At 52.9% G+C, this 22,927-nt stretch overlaps 1 protein-coding gene across 2 annotated transcripts in view; it reads left to right on the forward strand.

The window, feature by feature from the left end:
- The window catches only part of LOC115647157 (1-phosphatidylinositol 4,5-bisphosphate phosphodiesterase gamma-1-like), a 77,014-nt gene that overhangs the window by 14,172 nt on the left and 39,915 nt on the right, over positions 1-22,927 (forward strand). Inside the window, exons 1-5 of one of the 2 annotated variants that reach the window (XM_030553926.1) lie at positions 4,287-4,290; positions 19,548-19,551; positions 20,929-21,078; positions 21,982-22,075; positions 22,476-22,523. In XM_030553926.1, the coding sequence (XP_030409786.1) occupies positions 21,021-21,078; positions 21,982-22,075; positions 22,476-22,523 (200 nt within the window). In that variant the 5' untranslated portion in view covers positions 4,287-4,290; positions 19,548-19,551; positions 20,929-21,020. Of the gene's footprint in view, positions 1-4,286; positions 4,291-19,547; positions 19,552-20,928; positions 21,079-21,981; positions 22,076-22,475; positions 22,524-22,927 lie in introns of those variants that run through there. The other variant, XM_030553925.1, reaches the window with a different exon arrangement.

Genomic DNA, 22,927 nt, shown 5'->3' on the forward strand with positions numbered 1-22,927 from the left:
GGGCAAATCACTTAGGGGCAGCTCCTCAACCATTTTTGAGCACCTAACGCCCATTGATTTCAGTGGGTTTTAGGCACTGACATATCTTTGAGCATCTGGGTCTTAGTCTCTACCTTCCCATCCTACAAGGGTGTGTAAGGATAAATACATTAATGACTGTATGCTCCAAAGATGGGACTCAGATAAGTACCTAAGACGGGGAAGTGATAGATTTTTCATTTTTCAGTTAATTCCCTGGGATCCTAATATCAGCTCAGATTATTAAACCCCAATGAGTGTAAAAACAAAGCCAGTCGACTTTCCATCATTCTTGATGTTTGTAGATTTCCCCCTCATCATTCAGCTTAGAAAGCAATGCTGATCTGCTTCCCTTTTAAGCCCCAATCCTGCAATCAGATCCATGTGAACAATGAGGTTCTCCCACACAAATCCAGGAGATACCTTCAGTTCCCGGCTATCGTGCCCTAATATAACAGTCGCCATTTTGAGCATCACTGGGAATTGAATCTGGTGCCTCCAGACCTAAAGCATGACCCTCTCCAACCCGAGCTGCTAAACTAAATCCCCTAGGTAGGAATTGTAGTGGAATCATAACCTCTGTGGATTTGACGCTGAGGGAGATGTACAACACACGGACAATGATGCTAGCACAAGGCTGGTAGATTTTGGGTTCCCAGTAACAAATGTTTAAGGTAAAAGAAATAAAAAGGAGAACAAATCCTGCGTTCATTGAGTTTTTTACAAATTAATGAAATAATCATTTGTTTCAGGCTAAAGTCATTTTTATTTATTGCTTCAAGTAAAGTCTGAGCCTCAAATACTGCACAAAATCACCAGGGTCCTTTGGAGAGTCTCTTGCAGGAAAAATAATCTGGTACATCTCCAAATTTCCCTGACTGTAACTCAGAGCTGACGTGGGGTATTCATGAGGCTGCCTCTCTCTTGGACACACACCACATATTGATAGCTCATCCCATCCAAAAGGCAAACAAGCCACTGTTTTATGTCCTCTCCATTCTCCCTGATGCTTTGGCTCCATAACACCGAGACTTGGTGTCTCCGCGTGTTAGCAGCACAAAGATCTTCATATGGGGCTAAACAAATAAAATGCTGGCTCTCAGCAATGGTGTGTTGTGAGCTTGACGACTCCTGATGTTGTGCTATTCAGGGACTAGGTCTGTGGTTTGAATTACCTCTTAAGTTAAATTCTAATAGCAGAGGGGCTGTAGGTCAGGATAGAGGTGCATTGGCAGGGCTGTGTGTGAGGGGAGGGCCCCAGCCGAAATAGCAGGAGAAGTTGTGGGTCAGGTTCCAAGTTCATGGGCACTAAAACTCAACACATTTTAAAGGAAAAGTCTCAGACTCCCCCCAGGTTTGTGAGTCATAAAATCTTAGACAGTGGAGACTGAAAAACCTTCTCTGTGGGCTTGATTCTGTACTCACTGACGTCAACGGCAAAGCTCCCATTGACTTGAATGGTGCAGAATCAGGGTCCATGTCCCTTTTTATTATATACTAGTCCTCACAAGTGTGTGCAGTTCCTCCCAATTTGATATTCTCAGTGAATGTCACTAATTCAACATGCTAATTTTCCATGTCTTCAAGACCATCTTTGTAACAATGCAATTTAAAAGGCTCTACGTTTCCAAGTCTTTCTGGTCCTTATAAATTTGATGCTCTTTCCTAATTTCCTGGGATTTAAAACTGAAAATCAGGATTTTGACAGATTACGAATAATAGCATCAGTGCTTTATCTAGGCGGGAATGGACAAAGCACCGATGCAGATGCCATAGCAAACCAGAAAGTGCGCTGCACAGAGCTTAGAATGACCCGGCCAAGTGGAAATTCAAATGCCAGAGTCTAGCTAAAATAGAATAGTAAACCTCAGCATTGGCATTGGCCACATGTTGTCACTTCCAGTATGTGTGTGGGGCAGAATAGAAATTTGATCTACCATATGCTCAAAGAGTGCCCTTTTATGGAGTAGGCACAGGCAGCGAAAATAACACATACACTCCAAACCTTCCTCACAAAACTGGAACTGACACATTTTGGAGGTTTGTGGTGTACTTCCCCACCTGCCTCTCCCAATCTCATTGTTTTTCAGTCACTGTTAATTAACCATGTTTATTACTGTGGTGCCTAAGTGCCAGCCAAGAATGGGACCTAATTGTGCTAGGTACTGTGCAAACACAGAGTCCACGTGAGACAGTCCGTGCCCCAAAAAGCCTATACTGTAATTAGACAAGACAGACACAGGGTCAGGGAAGAGGTAGAACACGTATTCTTGTGGTTTGCTGAACTTCTGGGTTCTGGACAGGATGAAAAGCAAAGATACCACAATAGAAGCTTGCACCCTACCTTGTTCAAAAGAGCTTATTATTAGGGACGTTGATTAATCGCAGTTAACTCATGCGATTCACTCAAAAAAATTTATTGTGATTAAAAAAATTAATTGCGATGAAGCACAGTTTTAATTGCACTGTTAAACAATAGAACACCAATTGAAATTTATTAAATATTTTGGATGTTTTTGTACATGTTCATATACATTGTATTCTGTGTTGTAATTGAAACCAAAGTGTATATTTTTGTATAACAAATATTTGCACTGTAAAAACGATAAACAAAAGAAATAGTATTTTTCAATACACCTCATACAAGTACTGTAGTGCAATCTCTTTGTCGTGAAAGTGCAACTTACAAATATAGATTTTTTTTTTGTTACGTAACTGCATGCAAAAACAAAACAATGTAAAACTTCAGCCCCTACAAGTCCACTCAGTCCTACTTCTTGTTCAGCCAATCGCTCAGACAAACAAGTTTGTTTACAATTACAGGAAATAACGCTGCCCTCTTTTTATTTACAATGTCACCAGAAAGTGAGAACAGGTATTTGCATGGCTCTTTTGTAGCTAGTATTGCAAGATCTTTACGTGACAGGTATGCCAAACAATCGTATGCCCCTTCATGCTTTGGCCACCATTCCAGAGGACATGCTTCCATGCTGATGACTCTCGTTAAAAACATAATGTGTTAATTAAATTTGTGACAGAATTCTTTGGGGGAGAATTGTATGTCTCCTGCTCTGTTTTACCGGCATTCTGCCATATATTTCATGTTATAGCAGTCTTGGATGATGACCCAGCACATGTTAATTTTAAGAATACTTTCACTGTAGATTTCACAAAGTGCAAAGAAGGTACCAATGTGAGATTTCTAACCAATCCAAGGTTTAAAAATCTGAAATGCCTTCCAAACTATGAGAGGGACGAGGTGTGGAGCATGCTTTCAGAAGTCTTAAAAGAGCAACACTCCAATGTGGAAACTACAGAACCCGAACCATCAAAAAATAAAATCAATCTTCTGCTGGTGGGATCTGACTCAGATGGGGAAAATGACATGCATTGGTCTGCACTGCTTTGGATTGTTATTGAGCAGAACCTGTCATCAGCATGGACGCATGTCCTCTGAAATGTTGGTTGAAGCATGAAGGGACATATGAATCTTCAGCACATCTAGCACGTAAGTATCCTGCGACACCGGCTACAAAAGTGCCATACGAACACCAGCCCTCACTTTCAGTTGACATTGTAAATAAGAAGCGGGCAGCATTATCTCCTACAAATGTAAACAAACTTGTTTGTCTGAGCGATTGGCTAAATAAGAAATAGGACTGAGTGGACTTGCAGGCTCTAAAATTTTACACTGTTTTGTTTTTGAATGGAGTTTCTTTGTATATAATTCTACATTCGTAAGTTCAATTTTCACGCTAAAAAGATTTCACTACAGTACTTGTATTAGGTGAATTGAAAATACTATTTCTTTTGTTATTTTACAGTGCAAATACTTTTAATCAAAAATAAATATAAAGTGAGCACTGTACTCTTTGTATTCCGTGTTGTAATTAAAATCAATATATTTGAAAATGTAGAAAACCTCCACAAATATTTAAATAAATGGTATTCTATTATTGTTTAACAGTGTGATTAATCGCGCAATTAATCACGATTAATTTTTTTTATTGCTTGACAGCTCTACTTTTATCTAAATGTACTGTCCAGCTCTTATGATCTGTCCCCACTCATCCATCCTGAAGCCTCCTAATCTTGGTTTGGTTCCTCAGTTCTGTTTGATCTGGCAATCCCTGCTGGAGAATATGGAACTCAGTCGACACTGTTTTACAGTCATTTTTATTACCATGACTCTCCTGGAATCATGATGAAATTAATAATAATTTTAAAGGTGATTTGGGACTATCCCAATGGCTTTGTGGAGCAGGGGAAGGAGTGTCCATGAGCTGTCTGTGTGGGAGGCACGCAGGTGGTGATGGGCCCACTACAAGAATATAGGTAAATCGATCACCACCTTGACCTTGACCTTGAAAGGTCCTGTGGAAGGGGATGGACACTTATAACCTTTCGGCAGGGTTTTAGAATCTCCTGATGAATTTAACAGAAAATACTACTCCTTCTGTGGAATCTCATAGGATGGCTCCAAAAGGTGGCAATCGTCTGTTCTGTAGCATTTTAGAGTAGTATCAACAGAATCCAGTTACATTTCTTCAGAACCCTCTTGGTTCCATGCCTATCAAATCTCATAGGACTTTTCCGTGGGGAAAATGGAGTTTGGTTTAAACTGCTAAAACAGCATAGTCTTTCCCTTCCCTGGTTCAGTCAGTCTCTCCTATCTCCACCTTCCTCTTCCCCTCTCTAAAGCAGGGTTTTGTCTTCTGACTAGCCGGAAGCCCATGCATTAGTGATGAGCTGGGGGCTTTCAGATCTCTGGTGCCCCCACCTTAGGCAGATGCCCCAGAAGCCTGTCCCCGGCTGTCCCTTGAAATGATCCCCCACCCACAGCTGACACACGTTATTTCTGCCTTGGATCTGCGCTGAAAGGGAATGTGGGAAGTCACTGTCCTGCGCTGGGAACTGGCCTTGCCTGGCCTATGTGTGGGAGGATCCCCACTTCCCAGGTGGTCTCTGGGATGCACGCTGGGTTTGCAGGCGTGCAGAATAGGATCACAAGAGAGGAACCTGCAGCATGAATGTCCCCATTGTCTGCGGAGGGCGGAAGGGGGTGGTGAAGTTTCACATGTCCTGAACAGCATGTCTTGTTTTGCTGCCAGTCTCGATCAAGTACAAACGGCTGTGTTTAGTGTCAGGGATTTTGCTGCTTGCTCTGGGAGTGAGCAATGGCCCCACTGGAACCATGCTCAGCAGATACCCTGACATTCAGTGCCATGCGCTTGTAAGGGGCCTGAATGTGAACAAAAGGTGCTTTGAAATGGCTCGCGTGTGGCTTTCGTTCCGTAGGAGTTCTGTGTCAGTGGGTGGAGAGGTGTGAGCAGCGGAGCCAGGGTTAGGTCCCAGAATGGTGCTTGTACTTTGTATCTTGCTTTCTTTCACCCTTCTCTAGCTCTCCCGTTCTGATTCTCTCCCTCCTTTGATTATCTGCCATCTGTTACTATTTTCACTGAGACGCTCCTTCTCCTCCCTTTGCAGAGGTTGTCTCGGATCTGATGCTTTCCAGTCATGCATTAAGCAACATGACTAACATCTGCCACGTGTGATTCACTGATCCTCTCCCCAGCAGACCAGGCGCATGATGACTAAACTGCTGGATGGACCACTGTCTCCTCTCCCTTAGAGGAGGTTCCAATTCCCCCTCCCACCTTGTGTTTATTTGTGCTGGTCTCCAGATGTCGGAAGAACCAGCTTAAGAAATTGTCCTTCTTCCCAGCGACCCATTCCTCTGTAGAACAGAAAAGCTGGGACAGCCCAGAATGACCCAACGTGACCGTATAGAGGAGGGGTGGCCAAACTTACTGATTGTCCAAACTGCATCCAACAATCTTCAGACGTTCGAGAACCAGGGTGCACCTGCCGGGGCTTGGGGCTTCAGCCCTGTGGGAGGTACCTGCCAGGGCTCAAGGTTTTAGCCCTGCTCCTGCAAAAGCCCCTAGCCCCCTCTCCCTACTTGGAAGAAGCTGGAGGTGACATCTCATGTGCCCCACCCCCCCGCAAATTCTTTGCCAGGGTTTGCTGGCCCCACTCTCTCACATAATGCTGCCAGGCCCCCTCCCTGTACAGCAGCTGCTGGAGCTGTCAAGCTGGGAGCTGTGGCCCTGGGGAGAGGCAGCAGCAAACAGCTGGGAGCTGCAGGGAGAGCCGCTGCTTTTGCTGCTGCCTCTCCCTGCGGATCCCTGCAGCTCGCAGCTGTTTGCTGCTCCCTCTCCATGCAGAACTAACACCTGGGAGCTGCAGGGAGGGGCCTCTGAGGGCAAGAGGGGGTGTGTGTGCCTGGGTGTGTGTGACTCAAACTGTTGTGGAGGGCAAACCTGTGAACTGTGCCCCCCACTCTCAGCAGGCACCAGTTGTCTCTGGCAGAAGCTCCTAGCCCCACCACCACACCGCAGGGCAGAAGTCCCGAGCTTCCTCCCCTCCCAGTCTGGTAGATAGAGAATGTGGGGAGCATGGTGGGCTCCACAAGCTGCACTTTAACTGTAAAAGAGCCACATGTGGCTCACAAGATGCAGCTTGGCCATCTCAGATCTAGAGCAAGGACCTCTGAATGGCTCAGCTGAAGGGCACGGGTGGTGGGTGAAACCTCTGGCTGGGGGAGGCTAGCCCCTAGCCCCGCCCCTTCTGCCCAAGGCTCTGCCCCTTCCACCTGCCCTGGAACCCACAGTCCCTCTAGGCTGGCTAGTGCCCGCAGGCCCCCCAGCCCCAGAGTACCGGGAGGGAGAGTACGCGGTGCTGCTGCAGCCTCCTCAGTCCTGGGAAGGTGGGTGGCATGGCCCCAGCCCCTGGAGCCCAGTGGCACCCCTGAAGCAGGACCCTGGGGGTGGAGTGTGGGCAGGGCCATGCCTGGCTGTTTGGGGAGCCTGAAGGGGCTGCACTGACGATTTGTGGGAAGCCTGCTTGCTCTCTACGTCCACTCTCATATACAGGTGCTGCCGCCCAGGGATACTACAGGGCTCAGGATTTTCTCTCCTCTCTCCAGACACATACATATAAACCCACAGATGCACACAGGCACACTCCTAGTTAGGGAGGTACACACACACAAAGGCACAGACCCAGTCACACCCACACACAAACACCCCGCGGACACAGGAATACCCCCACGTGATGCTGGGAAGCTGTGGGTCTGGATAACTAACACAGTGGCACGTAGAGAAGTCCATTCCGGACCCCTCCCAGGCCTGGCCCCTTGCCCACTCCAGCTACCCCCAACCCCATCCCTGCCACTGTGTCACAAACCCAGCTGGAGCATTGCTGGAAATTCCCCAGGAAATGACCCATTTCCTGCTCACTCCTGCAGCACAATAACCCGCGCTGGCTGTCTCTTTCCACGTAGCGCTGATTGTTTCTCCTTCATAGCAGGCTTTGCTGGACAAAGGGCCCCCAAGTTGTTTTCCTCCTGCGGCAGTTATCGCACATCCTGAGGGCTCTTCTGAGGTTCATCACCATGCCGGCTGGCCCCTCTGGGAAGCACCCTGAGATGCAGTCAGTGTCCAGGACAGGGGGCTTTCTTCCCCTATGGTCTCTCACCTTCCCTTGTCATAATGTCACCCACAGCCTCTGACCTTTCTTCCTGTGCCCCAGGCCTGCACCTTTTCCCCTGCTAGAAGGCAAGGCCCCGAGCAGGGCAGCGGGAGAACTGCGAAGAGACACTGGAGAAGGAGAGAGGAAGTTACAAGATTTTGCCATTCAGGGCAGCAGTCGTAAGACACACCAGCCCCTACACCAGCAACAGGCCCAGAATCATAGACATGAGAGAGCGAAGACCCATTTGGTCAAGTCGGCTGCCTGTCCAGTCTAGTCTTCAATGCCTCAAACAGCGGGACTTTCTCCCCTTCCTTGGCAGCCTTGTCCCCTGTCTACCCCAAGAGTTCGTGAACCTTTTAAGCAGGTGGGCCACATCTTAATAGAGAGATTCCCTCCTGGGCAGCCCCCCTTCCATTCACAATTATGAGGACATTTCACCTCGCATTCATGATCCTGGAAACCACCTCCCCTCCCACTCTCAGTTGCCCACCATCCCTGTGGCAACCGCAGCAAACACTGATGGGAAAGTAACATTTTTAGCTTTCTGGACTATGATGTAGCAGCTGGAAACAAGCAGGAGGAACCAGCATCAGGGGACCAGCCAGCTTTCTACAGGCCATCAGCAAATGCTCTGAGGCCCAGTTTGGGATCCACTGGCTTAACAGAGCTCACTGCTAGAAAACATTCCCTGCCACCCAGGTGAAATTTTACGGTGGTTATTTCAGTTCTCTCACTCTTGGGCCATCTGGAACACTTGCTCTCGCTTCATGTCCAGGACCTTGTTCTCCTAGGCGGTTAGCACCATCCCCCTTTGTGTTCATTTGCCAAAAGGATTTAATTCTTCAGCCTTCCCAAGTAAATCCCCTCCCGGTGGCCAAATCCACATGCAGTCATGCTGCTGGCCCAACAGCATCTGTGGGATGTCAAATATGGAACTGAGGCACTGGGAGATTAAGTGACACTCTTATGGTCACACGGTGAGACTGTGGCAGGGCAGGGAATTGAATGTAGATTGCCAGAGTTCCAGTGCCTGAACCGCAAGCCCGTCCTTCTCTGTCCTCACTCTCGTAGCCAGCCACCAGGTTGGACAGTGCTTTACAAACCCATCGTTAGACCCCAAAGAGCTTCCGATCTCCTTTCAATGGAAGAAAGGTGATTTACAGCAAGAGGAGCTGTGGTCAATCTGCCGTAACCAGTGGCTGGCCTTGAGGAGTGAGTTTTCAGGAGATTATTAGCACTGCAATGCTCGTAAGGTCAGTGAAAGTCACGGTGTCTGTACAGAGCCAGCCTTAGGGAAAATGGCACTGTGGGCAAACTTGTATTTTGGTGCCCCTGGCCCCCTCTGCCTTCATATCCACCTTCCATTACCCCGGCCCCTTCTGCCTCCCCGGGCTCCTCATTGCCCCCAGGCCCTGCTGCCTCCCCACGCTTTTCCCCAAGCCCCCTTCCACAGACTTGTACCCAGGCCCACCCCTCTTGACCTTGGCAGCTGGAGAGCGGCAGCTACTGGTCAGGCGCCCAGCTCTGAAGGCAGCGCTGCTGCCAGCAGCAGTGCAGAAGTAAGGGTGTCAATACTATACCATGACACCCTTATTCTGCGCTGCTGTCGGTGGCGGTGCTGCCTTCAGAGCTGGGTGGCCGGAGAGCGGCAGCTACTGGCTGGCATCCCAGAAGTGCCGTGGCTATGAACTGCCAAGCCTAGAGGCGCCGGGGCTCAGCCCTGGCAGGCCCAGCACAAATTAAGCACTGATACCCCTGACCACAGCGCCCTGGGCAATCGCCCACCCATAAGGCCAGCCTTGGTCTGTAACGCTGGCAATCCCCTGGGGACAGTGCTGGGCTCTGACCCCGTCTCTACTATTCCTGCTCTGTTTAGAGTGCCTGGACATTGCCTGTGGCAAATAGAATGGAACGTATAATCTCAAAAGACCAATCTTTCGTAACCACTGGCACCAGACACAAGTGAAGGGTAGAACAGTGCCTGGACTTCATGCACACAGGGGTCCCTAGAGCGCAGGATTTCCAACGCGTGCCTTTGTGCAACCATTATGGCACTGATCAGCGCCCCTTACTGGCTGCACGCACCCTGGGCTGACACACCACGAGGTGCCCACTGAACCAGTTCTGCATAAGTAACAGCTGGAAATGCTGTCTCTGAAATGCTGAGAAAGAACCCAGCACGGAAACCCCACCCTGCTGACCCACAGTCTGTGTCTTTATATAGAAAAGATAATAAGAGTGCACTGAGAGAGAAGCACTCTGTAGTTAGGGCTCGGGGGGTTTAAATTGCCACCTTTGGGCAGACATCTTCAATTAAAAGATGAGCTCAGATTGGCCCAGAGGAGCACTCCTCTTTAGCGAGAGCAGACAAACAAGACGAGCTAAGAGCTGTGCTGTTATGATAGTGCACAGTGCCGAGAAAGCCAGTTGAAGGTCTCTCCTTACCCCATCCCAGCATTACAAGAACTCAGCAGCTAGGATGAAAAGAGGCACGTTCTCAAGCCACTGTGGAACTCCCTGCCTCATGTGAGGGCATGTTGCTTTGCAAGCCCCAGAAAAGAATCAGAGAGTCACATGAGCAAGGCACCGTTACAGCACTGAGGAGAAATAGATCTCTGAATGGGGAGTGCCAGGAGAATTGGAGGCAGGCCTGGGGCCCTAAAGATTATGGAGTGGACAAGTATGAAGTCCTCCTTTGGGCATGCTGAGGGGTGTGCGAGGTGATTTACAGAGCCACCAATCTACCGTAGAGTAACTCCGGACCATGTTCTAGTTAGAACTGATCATTCCTCAGAGGCAGTACATTTTCTCTATTTTCTTCATTGTTCTTTCTGGGCCAGGGTCACTTGAGGTTGAGGGGTGTTTCTTTCCTAGTCCATACAGCCGGAAGAGCAGTGAGGGATCTTTCCCCCAAGGCATTGAAGGCCTTCCTTTCTCCCAGTCCTGAGTTCATTGATCAATCCTATTCTATTCCGGCCTAGTCTGTTCCGGTTCTTACGCTACAGAGCCTTTGAGGGCCTTCCAGAAGTGCATTGCACAACATGACTAATATCTGTCCCCCGGGGGTCTTTTGTCTCTCCCTCCCCCAGGAGAAATCACAGGGGAGGAAGGGTTGGTTTCAGTTCTTTTAATAACTGACCAGATTCCATGAGTGCTGTGCTGTGTTTCTACGCCCTCCGTTCGCCAAGCCAGTCCTTTCCCCTAAGCCTTGCTCTTTGTTTGTGTTCACTTGTTTCCTGAACCATCCCAGAATAGAGTTGGGGAAATGGACTGTCTGGGTGTCTCCTTGGAGAGGAAAAGCTGCAGAATTCATTTCTGACTCTGCTGTCAGCTCCTATTCTGCAGAACAGCGGGACGGGATGCTGCCTTGCATTTCTGTGTGCTGCCCTGTTATCCCACCAGCCAGGAACTCTGCAGTTCTGATCTCAGCTCTGTCGCTAACTCCCTCTATAGCTCTGAGCCAGTGACGGAATGGCATGGAGTATGGTTCCGTCGAAGCTGGAGGTGGCATTTCCAGCTCAGGTAGAAGTTGCTAAAAAATATCAACGTTGCTGCTGCTGCTGCATGGGCCCTGCCCCGTCTGAAACCTTGTATACTCGCAGCAGCTAGCCTGTCCCACTGCCCACGCAGCCGTGGCTATTTTTAGTGTTTACCCAAGTGCCTACTTTTGTGTCTAGCCACGCTGGAAATGCCAGCTCCAGTGTCCATGTAGCCAGAATGTCATAATATCGAGGGGAAGGATGTGGCCTAGCCGGGATACCGCTCCCAGTCTGGGGATCTCAGAAAGATGTTGACTCCTCTGGCCAATTAAAGAGCAACTTCGAGGAGCTCCATAGGAAGTCCTACGCGCTCCTCCTGCACTGGAAGGGGATGGCTGGTATGTGGGACAACAGTGTGAAGAGGGTTATGGGATGGATTCCTTGGGCACGTGGAAGGTAGATCTGAAAAACAAAGCAGAGAAAGCTAGGGTGGATCTGAGTGTCCTGTGGGCTGTAAAGGGACATGGAGCCTTCTACCTCTAGGTCACCAGTTCAGAGTCAACCAATGGTGAAAGTTGTTGCCAGCAGTGTTGGCTGTTTCCTGTCCTGTATGAAATGAGCTTGACTGATCTCAGTCCATTCTAAGCACACACATTGCAAAATCCACTACCTCCACTGGCACTCATCAGTTCCTTTCTTAGCAACCTCATCCACGGGCTAAGGCTTGACTGGAGCATGGAGACCTGAACTTCCCCTCAGCCCTTGAGTTGGTCCATCGAGGCAGGGTGGGGATGCAGAGCGGGTGGCAGGGGGGTGACCTGTCTTTGCCACTGGCTGTACTGTACCTGCTCTGCGGATAAGCACGAGACTCCATGCCCCAAGTGTGTGAATGCAGCACTTTCCCCCTGCCCTGGCTAGACGTGGACAAATAATCATGAGAAATATGCAGAGAGAGAGGAAAGGAGTGAGAACAAGGGGGACAGGGAAAGATGGAGAGGGCTGGATAAGGCAGAGGAGAGGAAACAGATGGGGGAAATCAGAGATATCGAGATGAACGTCACATGCCAATGGGGAAGCTGAGAATCCCTCCCAGTCCCACTGCAGGGCAGGGCATGGCATGGACAGATTATGCAAGGCTATCTGCTCCCACACTGCTGCTTACCTCATCTGTTGTCATCCTAAATGAAACTGATTAGCAGAGAGAGAGAGTGACTTCCCTGTTCAAAGGTGACCTATGTGGAGATAAGGGGGCGGATGGAGGCAGAGGGAAGGGAAGGCTGCACCCTGTGAAATTCCTGTATGTGCAGGAAGTGGTGTTGGTGACTCAGTAAACAGTGAAGATCGTGCAGTGTCTGGGGGTGCTGCATTGCAGGAAGGGGTGATGGTGATGCACGAGGGTGCTCTCTCCCCCATCAGTCAGTACTAGAAGTGCTGTGCTGAAGGGATTGGGGTGGGTGACTCAGTAGGGGATACTCTCTTCTTCGAGTCAGTGATGACTCCAGTGTCAGGTGGTGCCCTTCAGAGGAGAGGTGGCCATTAAAGATCCCCTGGCACTTTCTGCCAACAGCTGGAAGTGCTAAGCTTGGTGTCTGGGCACAAGCTAACTCAGGTAGCAACATTCCGCCGACTTTGGTGCAGTTCCTATTGTGTATGGGATCTCCTTCCCTTCGTGTCCTAAACTGTTGTGTTGTGTTCCTGCGCATTGCTCAGTAATTGCTGGGCTCCACTCCAGAGCTGGCTGCATTTCAGCAGTGGGCGAAGAGATCCCCGTGTACTAGGGAGCAACAACAGTCACTCCAAAATTAAGGCTGCAACTGAGTTTCCATGATATAAAGACAGTTTTGCCTTCCCACCTCTGAAATCTATGGAAAAGATCTGTTGACCTCAAACCTGACAGGTGAGAGCTGGGCTCACAGTAGAGTTGTTGTGCACAGTCTGAAGCGACTGAGACCAGGGCTCCCTGAACTACGAGTCTCTGAGCACCAAGGCAGTAAATGCAGTTCCCAGATTCTCCCAATTCATTTTGTCAGCGTGTAGCACAAACTCAGACGGCAGGAGAGAGATCCAGTCCCTACTGTTGGTGGGACCTAGTGCCTACAGCCAACATTCAGTGGGTCAAAGTCCAGTTTCAGGAGCTACTGGAATTAGATTGAGTGACCCTGCGGGGGCCAGCCAGCTCTGATGTCACAGGGCTGCTGGAGACCTGCACTTTCTCTTTGTGAAAGACGCTTCTAAGCTGTTTCCTTGCAGAGGCATGGCTGGATCCTCTGCCGGTGCTGATCAACAGTGTCAGTGGAAAACTGATTTTCCATTTGAGACCTCACAAGGGGGCTCTCCGTTCCCGCAGATGTCAGAATGCCAAGGGGAGGGGAGTACCCCAGGATATCCTTCCCTCCCGGAGCTCCCTGATTTCACCCCATCCCCACCTCCCTGAGGGATCTTCTAGGTCTGTAGGGAGGGGCCATCTAGAGAGCTAGGAATGGAGGCTGCAGAGGGCTGGAGGTTGGGTGGATGTCCCCCACATACACACGCCCCACTCTCTTAGCCACTGCCTGAGCCTCTGGATTCCTGCTGCCCCCACTCAGACACTCCTTGTGGGGCACCTGCCTGACTTGAGTGGGACGTCATAGCAAGGTGTCGCTGCCAGGAGTGTAGGAAAGCAGAGTGGGGGCACCAGAGGAAGTTATTTCACAGGCGGTTAGCGGCAGGGATCAGACACTCAATCCAGGGAAAGGGAAGCGGACTGGATTGCAGGGAAGGGGACATTGGCCTTGTCAGAGGGAACGGCTTCTACAGCTCACCCCAGCCCTGTAAGCCCTGCTGACACCCTGGCATGCCTCCAGGAGAGCTAAGCAGGGGTCTAACCTGTGGGCACAGGTTACCCAGCCAGGACAAAGCCCCTTGCATTCTGCACAGGGAAACTACCGCTGCATCTCCATGGGGGGCCCTAGGGGGCTGCTCTGTCCAGCCCAGCCTGAGACGCCCAGTTCCCAGCTCTGTGTAGCCCCTGTGGACCCCGTGCCCCTCCAGACCTGCTGGGAGATTTCCTCGCCTCGGCTGTGCTGCCAGCATCAGACTTGGCAGCCGATGCGGGTGACGTTGTCAGTTTCCTGACAGCATTATGGTGTTACCAGGGTAACCCGACTGCTAGCGAAGGAGGCCTGACCTCTGGGAGCTGTTTACCAGCCAGAGAAAGACACCAGTGCCAGTGGAGCTGGGAGGAGCTGCTCTCGCTCAAAGGCTGGCATCTTCCTTCCTGGCACCTGCAGCAGGGGTGTCCAGTGCCTGCACCGCCATCAGCCTCCTCTGTCCCAACCCCCTGGCACAGGGGTGCCCAGTACCAGCACTGCCATCAGCCTCCTCCGTCCCATCCCCCTGGCACAGGGGTGCCCAGTGCCCGCACCGCCATCAGCCTCCTCCATCCCATCCCCCTAGCACAGGGGTGCCCAGTGCCAGTACCGCCATCAGCCTCCTCTGTCCCATCCCCCTAGCTCAGGGGTGCCCAGTGCCTGCACTGCCATCAGCCTCCTCCGTCCCATCCCCCTGGCACAGGGGTGCCCAGTGCCTGCACTGCCATCAGCCTCCTCCGTCCCATCCCCCTAGCACAGGGGTGTCCAGTGCCTGCACCGCCATCAGCCTCCTCCATCCCATCCCCCTAGCACAGGGGTGCCCAGTACCCGTACCGCCATCAGCCTCCGCCGTCCCATCCCCCTAGCACAGGTGCCCAGTGCCCGTACTGCCATCAGCCTCCTCTGTCCCATCCCCCTAGCTCAGGGGTGCCCAGTGCCTGCACTGCCATCAGCCTCCTCCGTCCCATCCCCCTACACAGGGGTGCCCAGTGCCCGTACCGCCATCAGCCTCCTCCATCCCATCCCCCTGGCACGGGGTGCCCAGTGCCCGCACCGCCATCAGCCTCCTCTGTCCCATCCCCCTAGCACTGGGGTGCCCAATGCCCGCACCATCAGCCTCCCCCATCCCATCCCCCTAGCACAGGGGTTCCCAATGCCCACACCACCATCAGTCTCCTGTGTCCCATCCCCCTACACAGGGGTGCCCAGTACCCACACCGCCATCAGCCTCCTCCATCCCATCCCCCTGGCACAGGGGTGCCCAGTGCCTGCACTGCCATCAGCCTCCTCCATCCCATCTCCCTGGCACAGGGGTGCCCAGTGCCCACACCGCCATCAGCCTTATCCGTCCCATCCCCCGGCACAGGGGTGCCCAATGCCCGCACCGCCATCAGCCTCCTCCGTTCCATCCCCCTGGCACAGGGGTGTCCAGTGCCAGCACTGCCATCAGCCTCCTCCATCCCATCCCCCGGCAGAGGGGTGCCCAATGCCTGCACTGCCATCAGCCTCCTCCGTCCCATCCCCCAGTATAAGGGTGCCCAACGCCCACACCGCCGTCAGCCTCCTCCGTCCCATCCCCCTAGCACAAGGGTGCCCAATGCTCACACTCCTGCCAGCATCCTCAATCCCATCCCCCAGTACAGGGCTGCCCAGTGCCCACACCCCTGCCAGCATCCTCCATCCCATCCCCTGGCACAGATGTACCCAGTGGCCACACCCCTGCCAGCGTCCTCCGTCCCATCCCCGGAACAGGTGTACCCAGTGCCCACACCCTGCCAGCGTCCTCCATCCCATCCCCCAGCACAGGTGTACCCAGTGCCCACACCCTGCCAGCGTCCTCCGTCCCATCCCTGGCACAGGGGTACCCAGTGCCTACACTCCTGCAAGCATTCTCCATCCCATCCCCCGGCACAAGGTTGCCTGCACCCCCCCCCGTCAGCCTGCCCCATCACATCCCCCGACACGGGATGCCCATATCAGCCTCACAGGGCTCTCTCAGCAGTGATTCATTTGTCAGGGATTAGACTAACAGAAATAGGATCACATCTGTCCAGTGCACCAGGACCCAGTTCCCTGCACCGGGCCCAAGACTCCTCTGCCCTCTACTCATGGTCCTGGCTTCAGTCCTGTCTGTCTCGTGCCCTGTGTCTCATTCACACTGGGCAGCATGAGTGCCAGTCAGATCAGTAGCTTTGGGCCACCCTCAGCCCAGGTGTGAATGGGGACAAGAGGTGCAGGGCAGGAAGCAATCAGCTCTCCAGGACTCCTACCCCTGTTCCCAGTGTGACCCCACCTCAGCCCAGTCCCCTGTGCAGTGTCTCACCCATTCTCGCACCATTTCCCCATGTCTCCATGAGCCATTGTCCCACTGGCTCCTGCCCCTCGCCCGGAGCCCCTCCCCTACTCCCAGGCTGTTTTGCCTGGTGGGGAGTGAGCAGGTGCATGTGCATATGGTGGAGACTGGCCGCGGGTTTCCGTAACCCCTGCCTGGCCCTCTGCCCAGCCGATCACAGCCCTTCTCCATGGTATGGCCAGGAGGCGTGTGGTAAAGCCATGGCAGAAAGGCTCCCACCCCACTCCCAGTGAGCCCAGGATTCACTTCTGACTTCCCAGCTGGCTGCACCCAGCTCTGGATCAGGCTCTGAATTTATTTCCCAGCCCCTGCTCTCAGCCCTGCCTCCTCCTGTCTTCTGGCCATGCCAGTTGGTCCCTTTGGAAGGCACCCGGCGGCCGCAGCTCAGCGGCTGACGGGCTCGGAGTGACTGGAGACCTTCCCCTTGCAGTGGGGCCCCTACCCCGGGAAAGAGACTGAAAGATGGGCAGGGGTCTGGTGATCTTGTCCACACTCCAGAGTGGGCCTGGGAGTGGAGCAGGGCAGCCTCCCTCTCTTTTCCCTTTGATGAGGTTGGTAAAGCACTAGCTTGCTTTCCCCTTCATCCGAGATGCCTGTGACATTTATGGGGGTGAATCGAGGTGTCCGGGGTGAATCACTACCACCCGCTTATGGTGGGAGAGAGCCCGGTCGGTGCCCACCAGGGAAGGAGCTGGCTGCTGGTAACACAAGCACTATCACAAGCTCCACTCTTCCCCAAAACAGCCTAGCAATTTATACACCCCACTTGGTTACACTCAAGTGCCCAGTCCTGTGGCTTCTGGATACCCGCACTGCCCAACGAGCTGCTGCCCCTGGGGAAGCAGTGCCCGCCCCCCTCGTTCACTGGGGTCATCTCAGTTCAACACGCTCCTTAGCATAAGGCACTTAGACGTGTCTGTAGTAAAACCAAAGTGAAGTTTATTCGCCCGAACTTGAGATCAAGTTTTAAATAAAAGCAAGTATAAGGATCGGGGTGCTGGAATGGGGGACCAGGGGGCTATGCCCTCCCACTTTTTCCTGAGCATAAGGGATAGCTTATGGGGGAGGGATAGCTCAGTGGTTTGAGCACTGGCCTGCTAAACCCAGAGTTGTGAGTTCAGCCCTTGAGGGGGCCACTTAGGGATCTGGGGCAAAATCAGTACTTGGTCCTGCTAGTGAAGGCAGGGGCTGGACTCAATGACCTTCCAGCTCTATGAGATAGATATATCTCAAATTATTATTCCCTTTTTATAAGGGCAAGCAACAGGGGGGAGAGGGCAGAGCAGAGTGAGTGGAGGGTGGGGTCTTGGGGGGAAGAGGTGGTGTTAGGTCAGGGCCTTGGAGGGAAGGGGCAGCAGGGGAGGGGCCATGGGGAAGGGGTAGCAGGGGGCGGGGCAGGGCCTCGGGGAAGGGCAGCAAGGGGCATGGGAGGGGCCTTGGGGGAAGGGGCAGCGTGGGGGCAGGGCCATGGTTCAGACACTGGTGGCCCCCCCACTTTTAGGGAGCTTCTGTTGCCCCTGATAAGAATTTGGCAACATATAGTGACAGATAAAAATGTAAAACAGTCTAGAGCCCGTACTTATTAACCGGTTCCTTTCCCATCTGATAAGGTGATTCTCACGCAATGGTCAGTCCCTGCAGCGTTTGTCCAGTCCTGTGCTCTGGGCTCCGCCTTTCCTGCGGGCAGAGCCACTTCCGTAATGGAGAACATCTCGTGCCCTTTTTCCTCTGACGCAGCCCCAGACTTGTGTCTCATTTCATAATCAGGGCGATTGTTAAGTTCGGTTCACCCCTGAAGTCCCTATTCAGAGTCCAGCTGAATGCTCCAGCCTGCACCTGACCCAGGGCTAGTGGATTATGCTGTGTTGACTGACTCAGTTCTGAGACTCATCCCGCCTGGGACGGCATGTTTTACATCCAGCAGTTTTGGAGCATGATAGTCTATATCAGGGGCAGGCGAACTTTTTGGCCTGAGAGCCACATCGGGGTTACAAAACTGTATGGAGGGCCGGGTAGGGAAGGCTGTGCCTCCCCAAACACCCTGGCCCCCACCCTCTATCCAACCCCTCCCACTTCCCACCCCCTGACTGCCCCCCTCAGAACTGCTGACCCATCCACCACCACCCCTGCTCCTTGTCCCCTAACTGCCCCCTCCCAGGACCTCCATCTGCTAACTGCCCCCAGGAACCACACCCACATCCAACCTCCTTGCTCCCAGTCCCCTGACTGCCCCGACCCCATCCACAGCCCTGCCCCCTGGGACCCCACACTTATCCAAACCCCCCGTTCCCTGTCCCCTGAGCCCTATCCACACCCCCGCCTCCTGACAACCCCCTGGGACCTCACGCCTATCCAACCGCCCCCTGCTCCCTGTCCCTTGACCGCCCCCCCGAACCTCCACCCCATTCAACTGTTCTCTGTCCCCTGACTGCCCCCCAGGACACCCTGCCCCTTATCCAACCCCCAGGGCCCGGCCCTGGCCCTGGCCCTGGCCCCCTTACCATGCCACTCAGAGCAGCATGTCTGGCAGCCGCGCCGCCCTACCAGAGTCAGGCACACTGCCGCTCTGCTCGACAGGAGTGCGAAATCCCGCCACCCAGAGTGCTGCCCACGCAGTGGCGTCAGGGCTGCTCGGGGAGGGGGGGGCAAGTGGGGCAATTTTCCCCGGGTCCCGCAGGAGCCCCCATGAGAGGTTTTCGAGGCCCCTGGAGATTCTTCCACTCTGGGTCTTCAGCGGCAATTCGGCTGTGGGGGGTCCCCGCCGCGGGTCTTTGGGGCACTTTAGCAGCGGATCCCAGAGCGGAAGGACCCCCCGCTGCTGAATTACTGCCAAAGCAGGGGCCCCCCGCCGCTAAAGACCACAGGCCTCCTGAATCTTCTGGGTGGCCCTGAGCGGCGTAGCTGCGGGGGAGGGGCCGGGGGCTCAGGGGCTGGGCAGGATGGTCCCCTGGGCCGGATGTGGCCCATGGGCCATAGTTTGCCCACCTCTGGTCTACATGGTACATGACTCTAAAATGGTTTCTGTACAAATTCCCCACAATACCCATGAGAACCAGCTAGTGCTTAGCTTTGGCAGAGACCCCACAGTGACAGGACCATTTGAGTGCAATATCGAGATGGGCAGGGCTGTGTCACACACCCATGGGCTCCTCCATGGCTGAGACAAGTCTGCCTGCCATGCAGCTTCACCAGCAATGACACTGGTTGATCTGCAAGCTCCATTCTTGTGGCTTCCGCTGTTTGAGAATCCCACCATGCAGGGAAAGGCCAGTCATACACAGTGGCTTAGCTGTTAAAAATACACATCTGGAGGACAGTGACATGTCCCCTCTCGCAGAATGAAAGGCAGCCTCAAGCAGCAGGGCACTGCTTAACTCCTTCTCCAGCCCTCACAGGGTGTGGACTTAAGCAAGACTTAACTAGGCTTTGTTCTGGGCCCCCGCCCAAGGATGAAATTCCCCCTCAGTCTTTACTCAGGCAAAACTCCCACAGCCCTCAGAGAGAGCTTTGCCGAAATAAAGTTACCAGCCTTTGCCCAGCATGCTTTAAAATAACTTTCTAGTCTTTGAATTGCAGCCCCGTTGCAAACATGAAGCGATTTTACTGCTGGTTTGTTGTTGTAAGGTTGCTTCTGAGTGCTGGGCTGTGCCCTCTGCTCTCTCATTAGTTTACATTCACAGTTAACGATGCCTGGGCTTGGCAGAATTCGATGTTTTAATGTGTACTTTTGATGGATAATATTCATTTTTAAGCATTTTAAAAATGTTTATCAATTTAATTTTTCACAACAGCACAAAAGGAAGGTTTTTAAAGCATTGTTTTAGGTGTATCGATGTACCTTTTCACAGTGGGCGAAATTATTGGGATGGGTCAGACAATAGCGGAGGTCAGACAATAATTAGTTCATGACTGAGATTCAAAAAGTTGAAGTTGTACAATCATTCACACACAAACTGGCTGCGTTACGTCAAAGCATACCAAGCAAATCCCCTAAAAGCAAACTCTTAATAAGTTCTCAAGCAGCATTTTTCGTACTTTGCCTAGCTGTCAATTTCAGCTATTATCAGTGGAAAGATTTGTTGTTGGTTTGTTTGTGTGCAGGGAAATCAACATTCACCAGTAAAACCAGAATCCTTCCAAGGCTCACAATACATAAGTGATGCTGCAGAGCTCCACTGCAGACCTACTTGCACAGCTGACCCACAAGGAAAACCTCTATCTTACAGAAAGTGGTCATGCACCGACAAGATTCCCTCTGGGATGGCATAGCCCCGAAAGCCCCAGGGACATGCTAGGGGGCGCTGTGCAGATAAGCTTGCAGTCCTGGCTGTTTGGGGTTATAACCGATCACATGGCACTTTTCACAAGAGTAGAAATGGTATCCCTGACTGGATGCATTCTGCCTCCCCAAATTCCTCCCAAGCGTTTGGTCAGAAACATGATTCTTCCTTACTTCTTGTCTGAAGCTGCTGCATGCAGTTAAGCAGCTGCTGTGTTCCACCCCAGAGGTGACTGCATTTCAGTGAGGCCTGAAGTTATTTTCATGCACACAATCCAGCTAAAAAGTACTGTAGGAATATGTCATTATTAGTTACTACACTGCACGACAGTAGCCAAGGCTCTGGGCATGGAAGAGTTAAAATGAGGACGGGCTTCTGGGAGAGGGTCACGTGTCCCTCTCTTTCTTCTCTAGTTGACATTCGGGAGATAAAAGAGATTCGCCCAGGGAAGAATTCCCGGGATTTTGAACGATATCCAGAAGATGCTCGGAAACTGGACTCCACCATGTGTTTCATCATCCTGTATGGACAGGATTTCAGGCTCCGGACACTGAGTGTTGCTGGTCAGTACTAGGTGATGCAGGGTGACGACAGGCGGGGAGGGTCTAATCTTTCCCTCCCCCACTTCTTCCTAGGTCCGTTAGGGTTTCATGGATGAGGTGGCCTCACTAACTTTCCCACCCACCCTAGCTATGTCCTGGCTTAAGGGATGGGGTGGGAATCAGCTGTGGTGGAAAACAGGATGTGGACACACGAGCTGGAGAAGAGGGCCATGGAACCTCTTAGCAGGGAGACGACAGGTCAGGTTGTCACCATCTCCCTCCAGAAGTCCTTTCTTCCAGCATCCCTCCTCCCTGACAAGCACCCCCACCGAGAACCCACTTGCAGTGATGGCCATCCCTGATGCAATGCTGCTGTCAGGGTGAATTTGGCCCTTTGGCATAGGCACCAACTCTGTTTGTGCTCTGGGACTCAAGCACCCACGGGAAAAAAATAATGAGTGCTCAGCACCCACCAGCCCCAACTGTTTGGGAGGCGCTAGGGGGAGGGCGGAGAGCAGCAAGCGGCTGGTGGACGAGAGACCTGGGGGAGGGGCAGAGTAGGGGCAGGAAGAGGAGGAGTGAGGGTGGAGCCTCGGGGAGGGGGCGGAGAGGGGATGGGGCCTCGGGGCAGCATGGGGGTGGAGCACCCATCATGAAAAATAGAAGTCGGCACCTGTAGGGGTTAGCCAGTTGGCAAGGGTGCTATTATCTGTACGGAGAAGGGCATCATTTTGGTGCATCGTCTAACCTCAGCTAGAGATGAGGAGCAGCCAGATCCCTCAATCTCAGTACCCCTGAGCTGTGAGGAGAGGTCTGCCCCAGAGCAGACCATTGCCCAGCTACATTTCTCATGTAAGTGCGGAGAGGGAACTTCCCTTAGCCCCGCTCATCCTACTGCTGGACTCTGCTCTCCTCCCTCCTCAGCCTTCTGTGAGGAAGACGTCAACATGTGGATGACGGGCCTGAACTGGCTGGTGATGGACACTCAGAAAGCCCAGACGCCGCTGCAGGTTGAAAGGTAGGGGCAGGGAGCTGGTCTATTGGGGGGCTGAGGATCCCTCTGCCCCGTCACTCCAGAGCGGGGCTGGGTGGGCCGGGAGATTTGAGCCACCCCTGAGCACTGCAGAGTGAGGTGGGACCAGAAGAAGTGAAGGGCAGACAGGATCGCTAGTTTGGTTTTCCTTCGTCCCCATTTTGGGGTGCCCGGTAATCCTGGAGAGCAGTGATCGATTGCGGGCTCCAGAGCTGGCTGGGGTGCTGATGAGGGGATGAAACACCTTCCTGAGGTGTAATCTCCTCTGGAAGAGGCCAGACCTCGTCACCCCAGCACATGTGATAACTGCGCTGTGCTCCTAGCCGTGTCACTGCTGGGACCCCTCGCTCCAGGCTGATCCACTTCTTCTCAATCCTCTCACTAGGTGGCTGCGGAAACAGTTTGACTTGATGGACAGGACGAGAGAAGGCAGGTGAGTGATGCAGGCAGGCAGGGATGAAAGGAGGGTTGATGACCCTCAGCCAAGGGCGGCTCTAGGCATTTTATCGCCCCAAGCACGGCAGGCAGTCTGCCCTCGGTGGCTTGCATGTGGGAGGTCCCCGGTCCCGCAAATTCAGCGGCAGCCTGCGGGAGGTCCACTGAAGCCACGGGACCAGCAGACCCTCCGCAGGCATGCTGCCAAAGACAGCCTGCCTGCCTCCCTCGTGGCGACCGGCAGGGCGCCCCCAGCAGCTTGCCGCCCCAAACACGCGCTTGGCGTTCTGATGCCTGGAGCCGCCCCTGCCCTCAGTGTTTTCATCCTAGCAGGTGTCACTGCAGAGATTATCTGCCTCTCGCTCAGCTTTGCCACGCTTCCTGTGGCAGCCACCGGAGGCG

Source organism: Gopherus evgoodei, chromosome 2 (genome assembly GCF_007399415.2).
Source record: "Gopherus evgoodei ecotype Sinaloan lineage chromosome 2, rGopEvg1_v1.p, whole genome shotgun sequence".
Classification (NCBI taxonomy): Eukaryota; Metazoa; Chordata; order Testudines; family Testudinidae; genus Gopherus; species Gopherus evgoodei.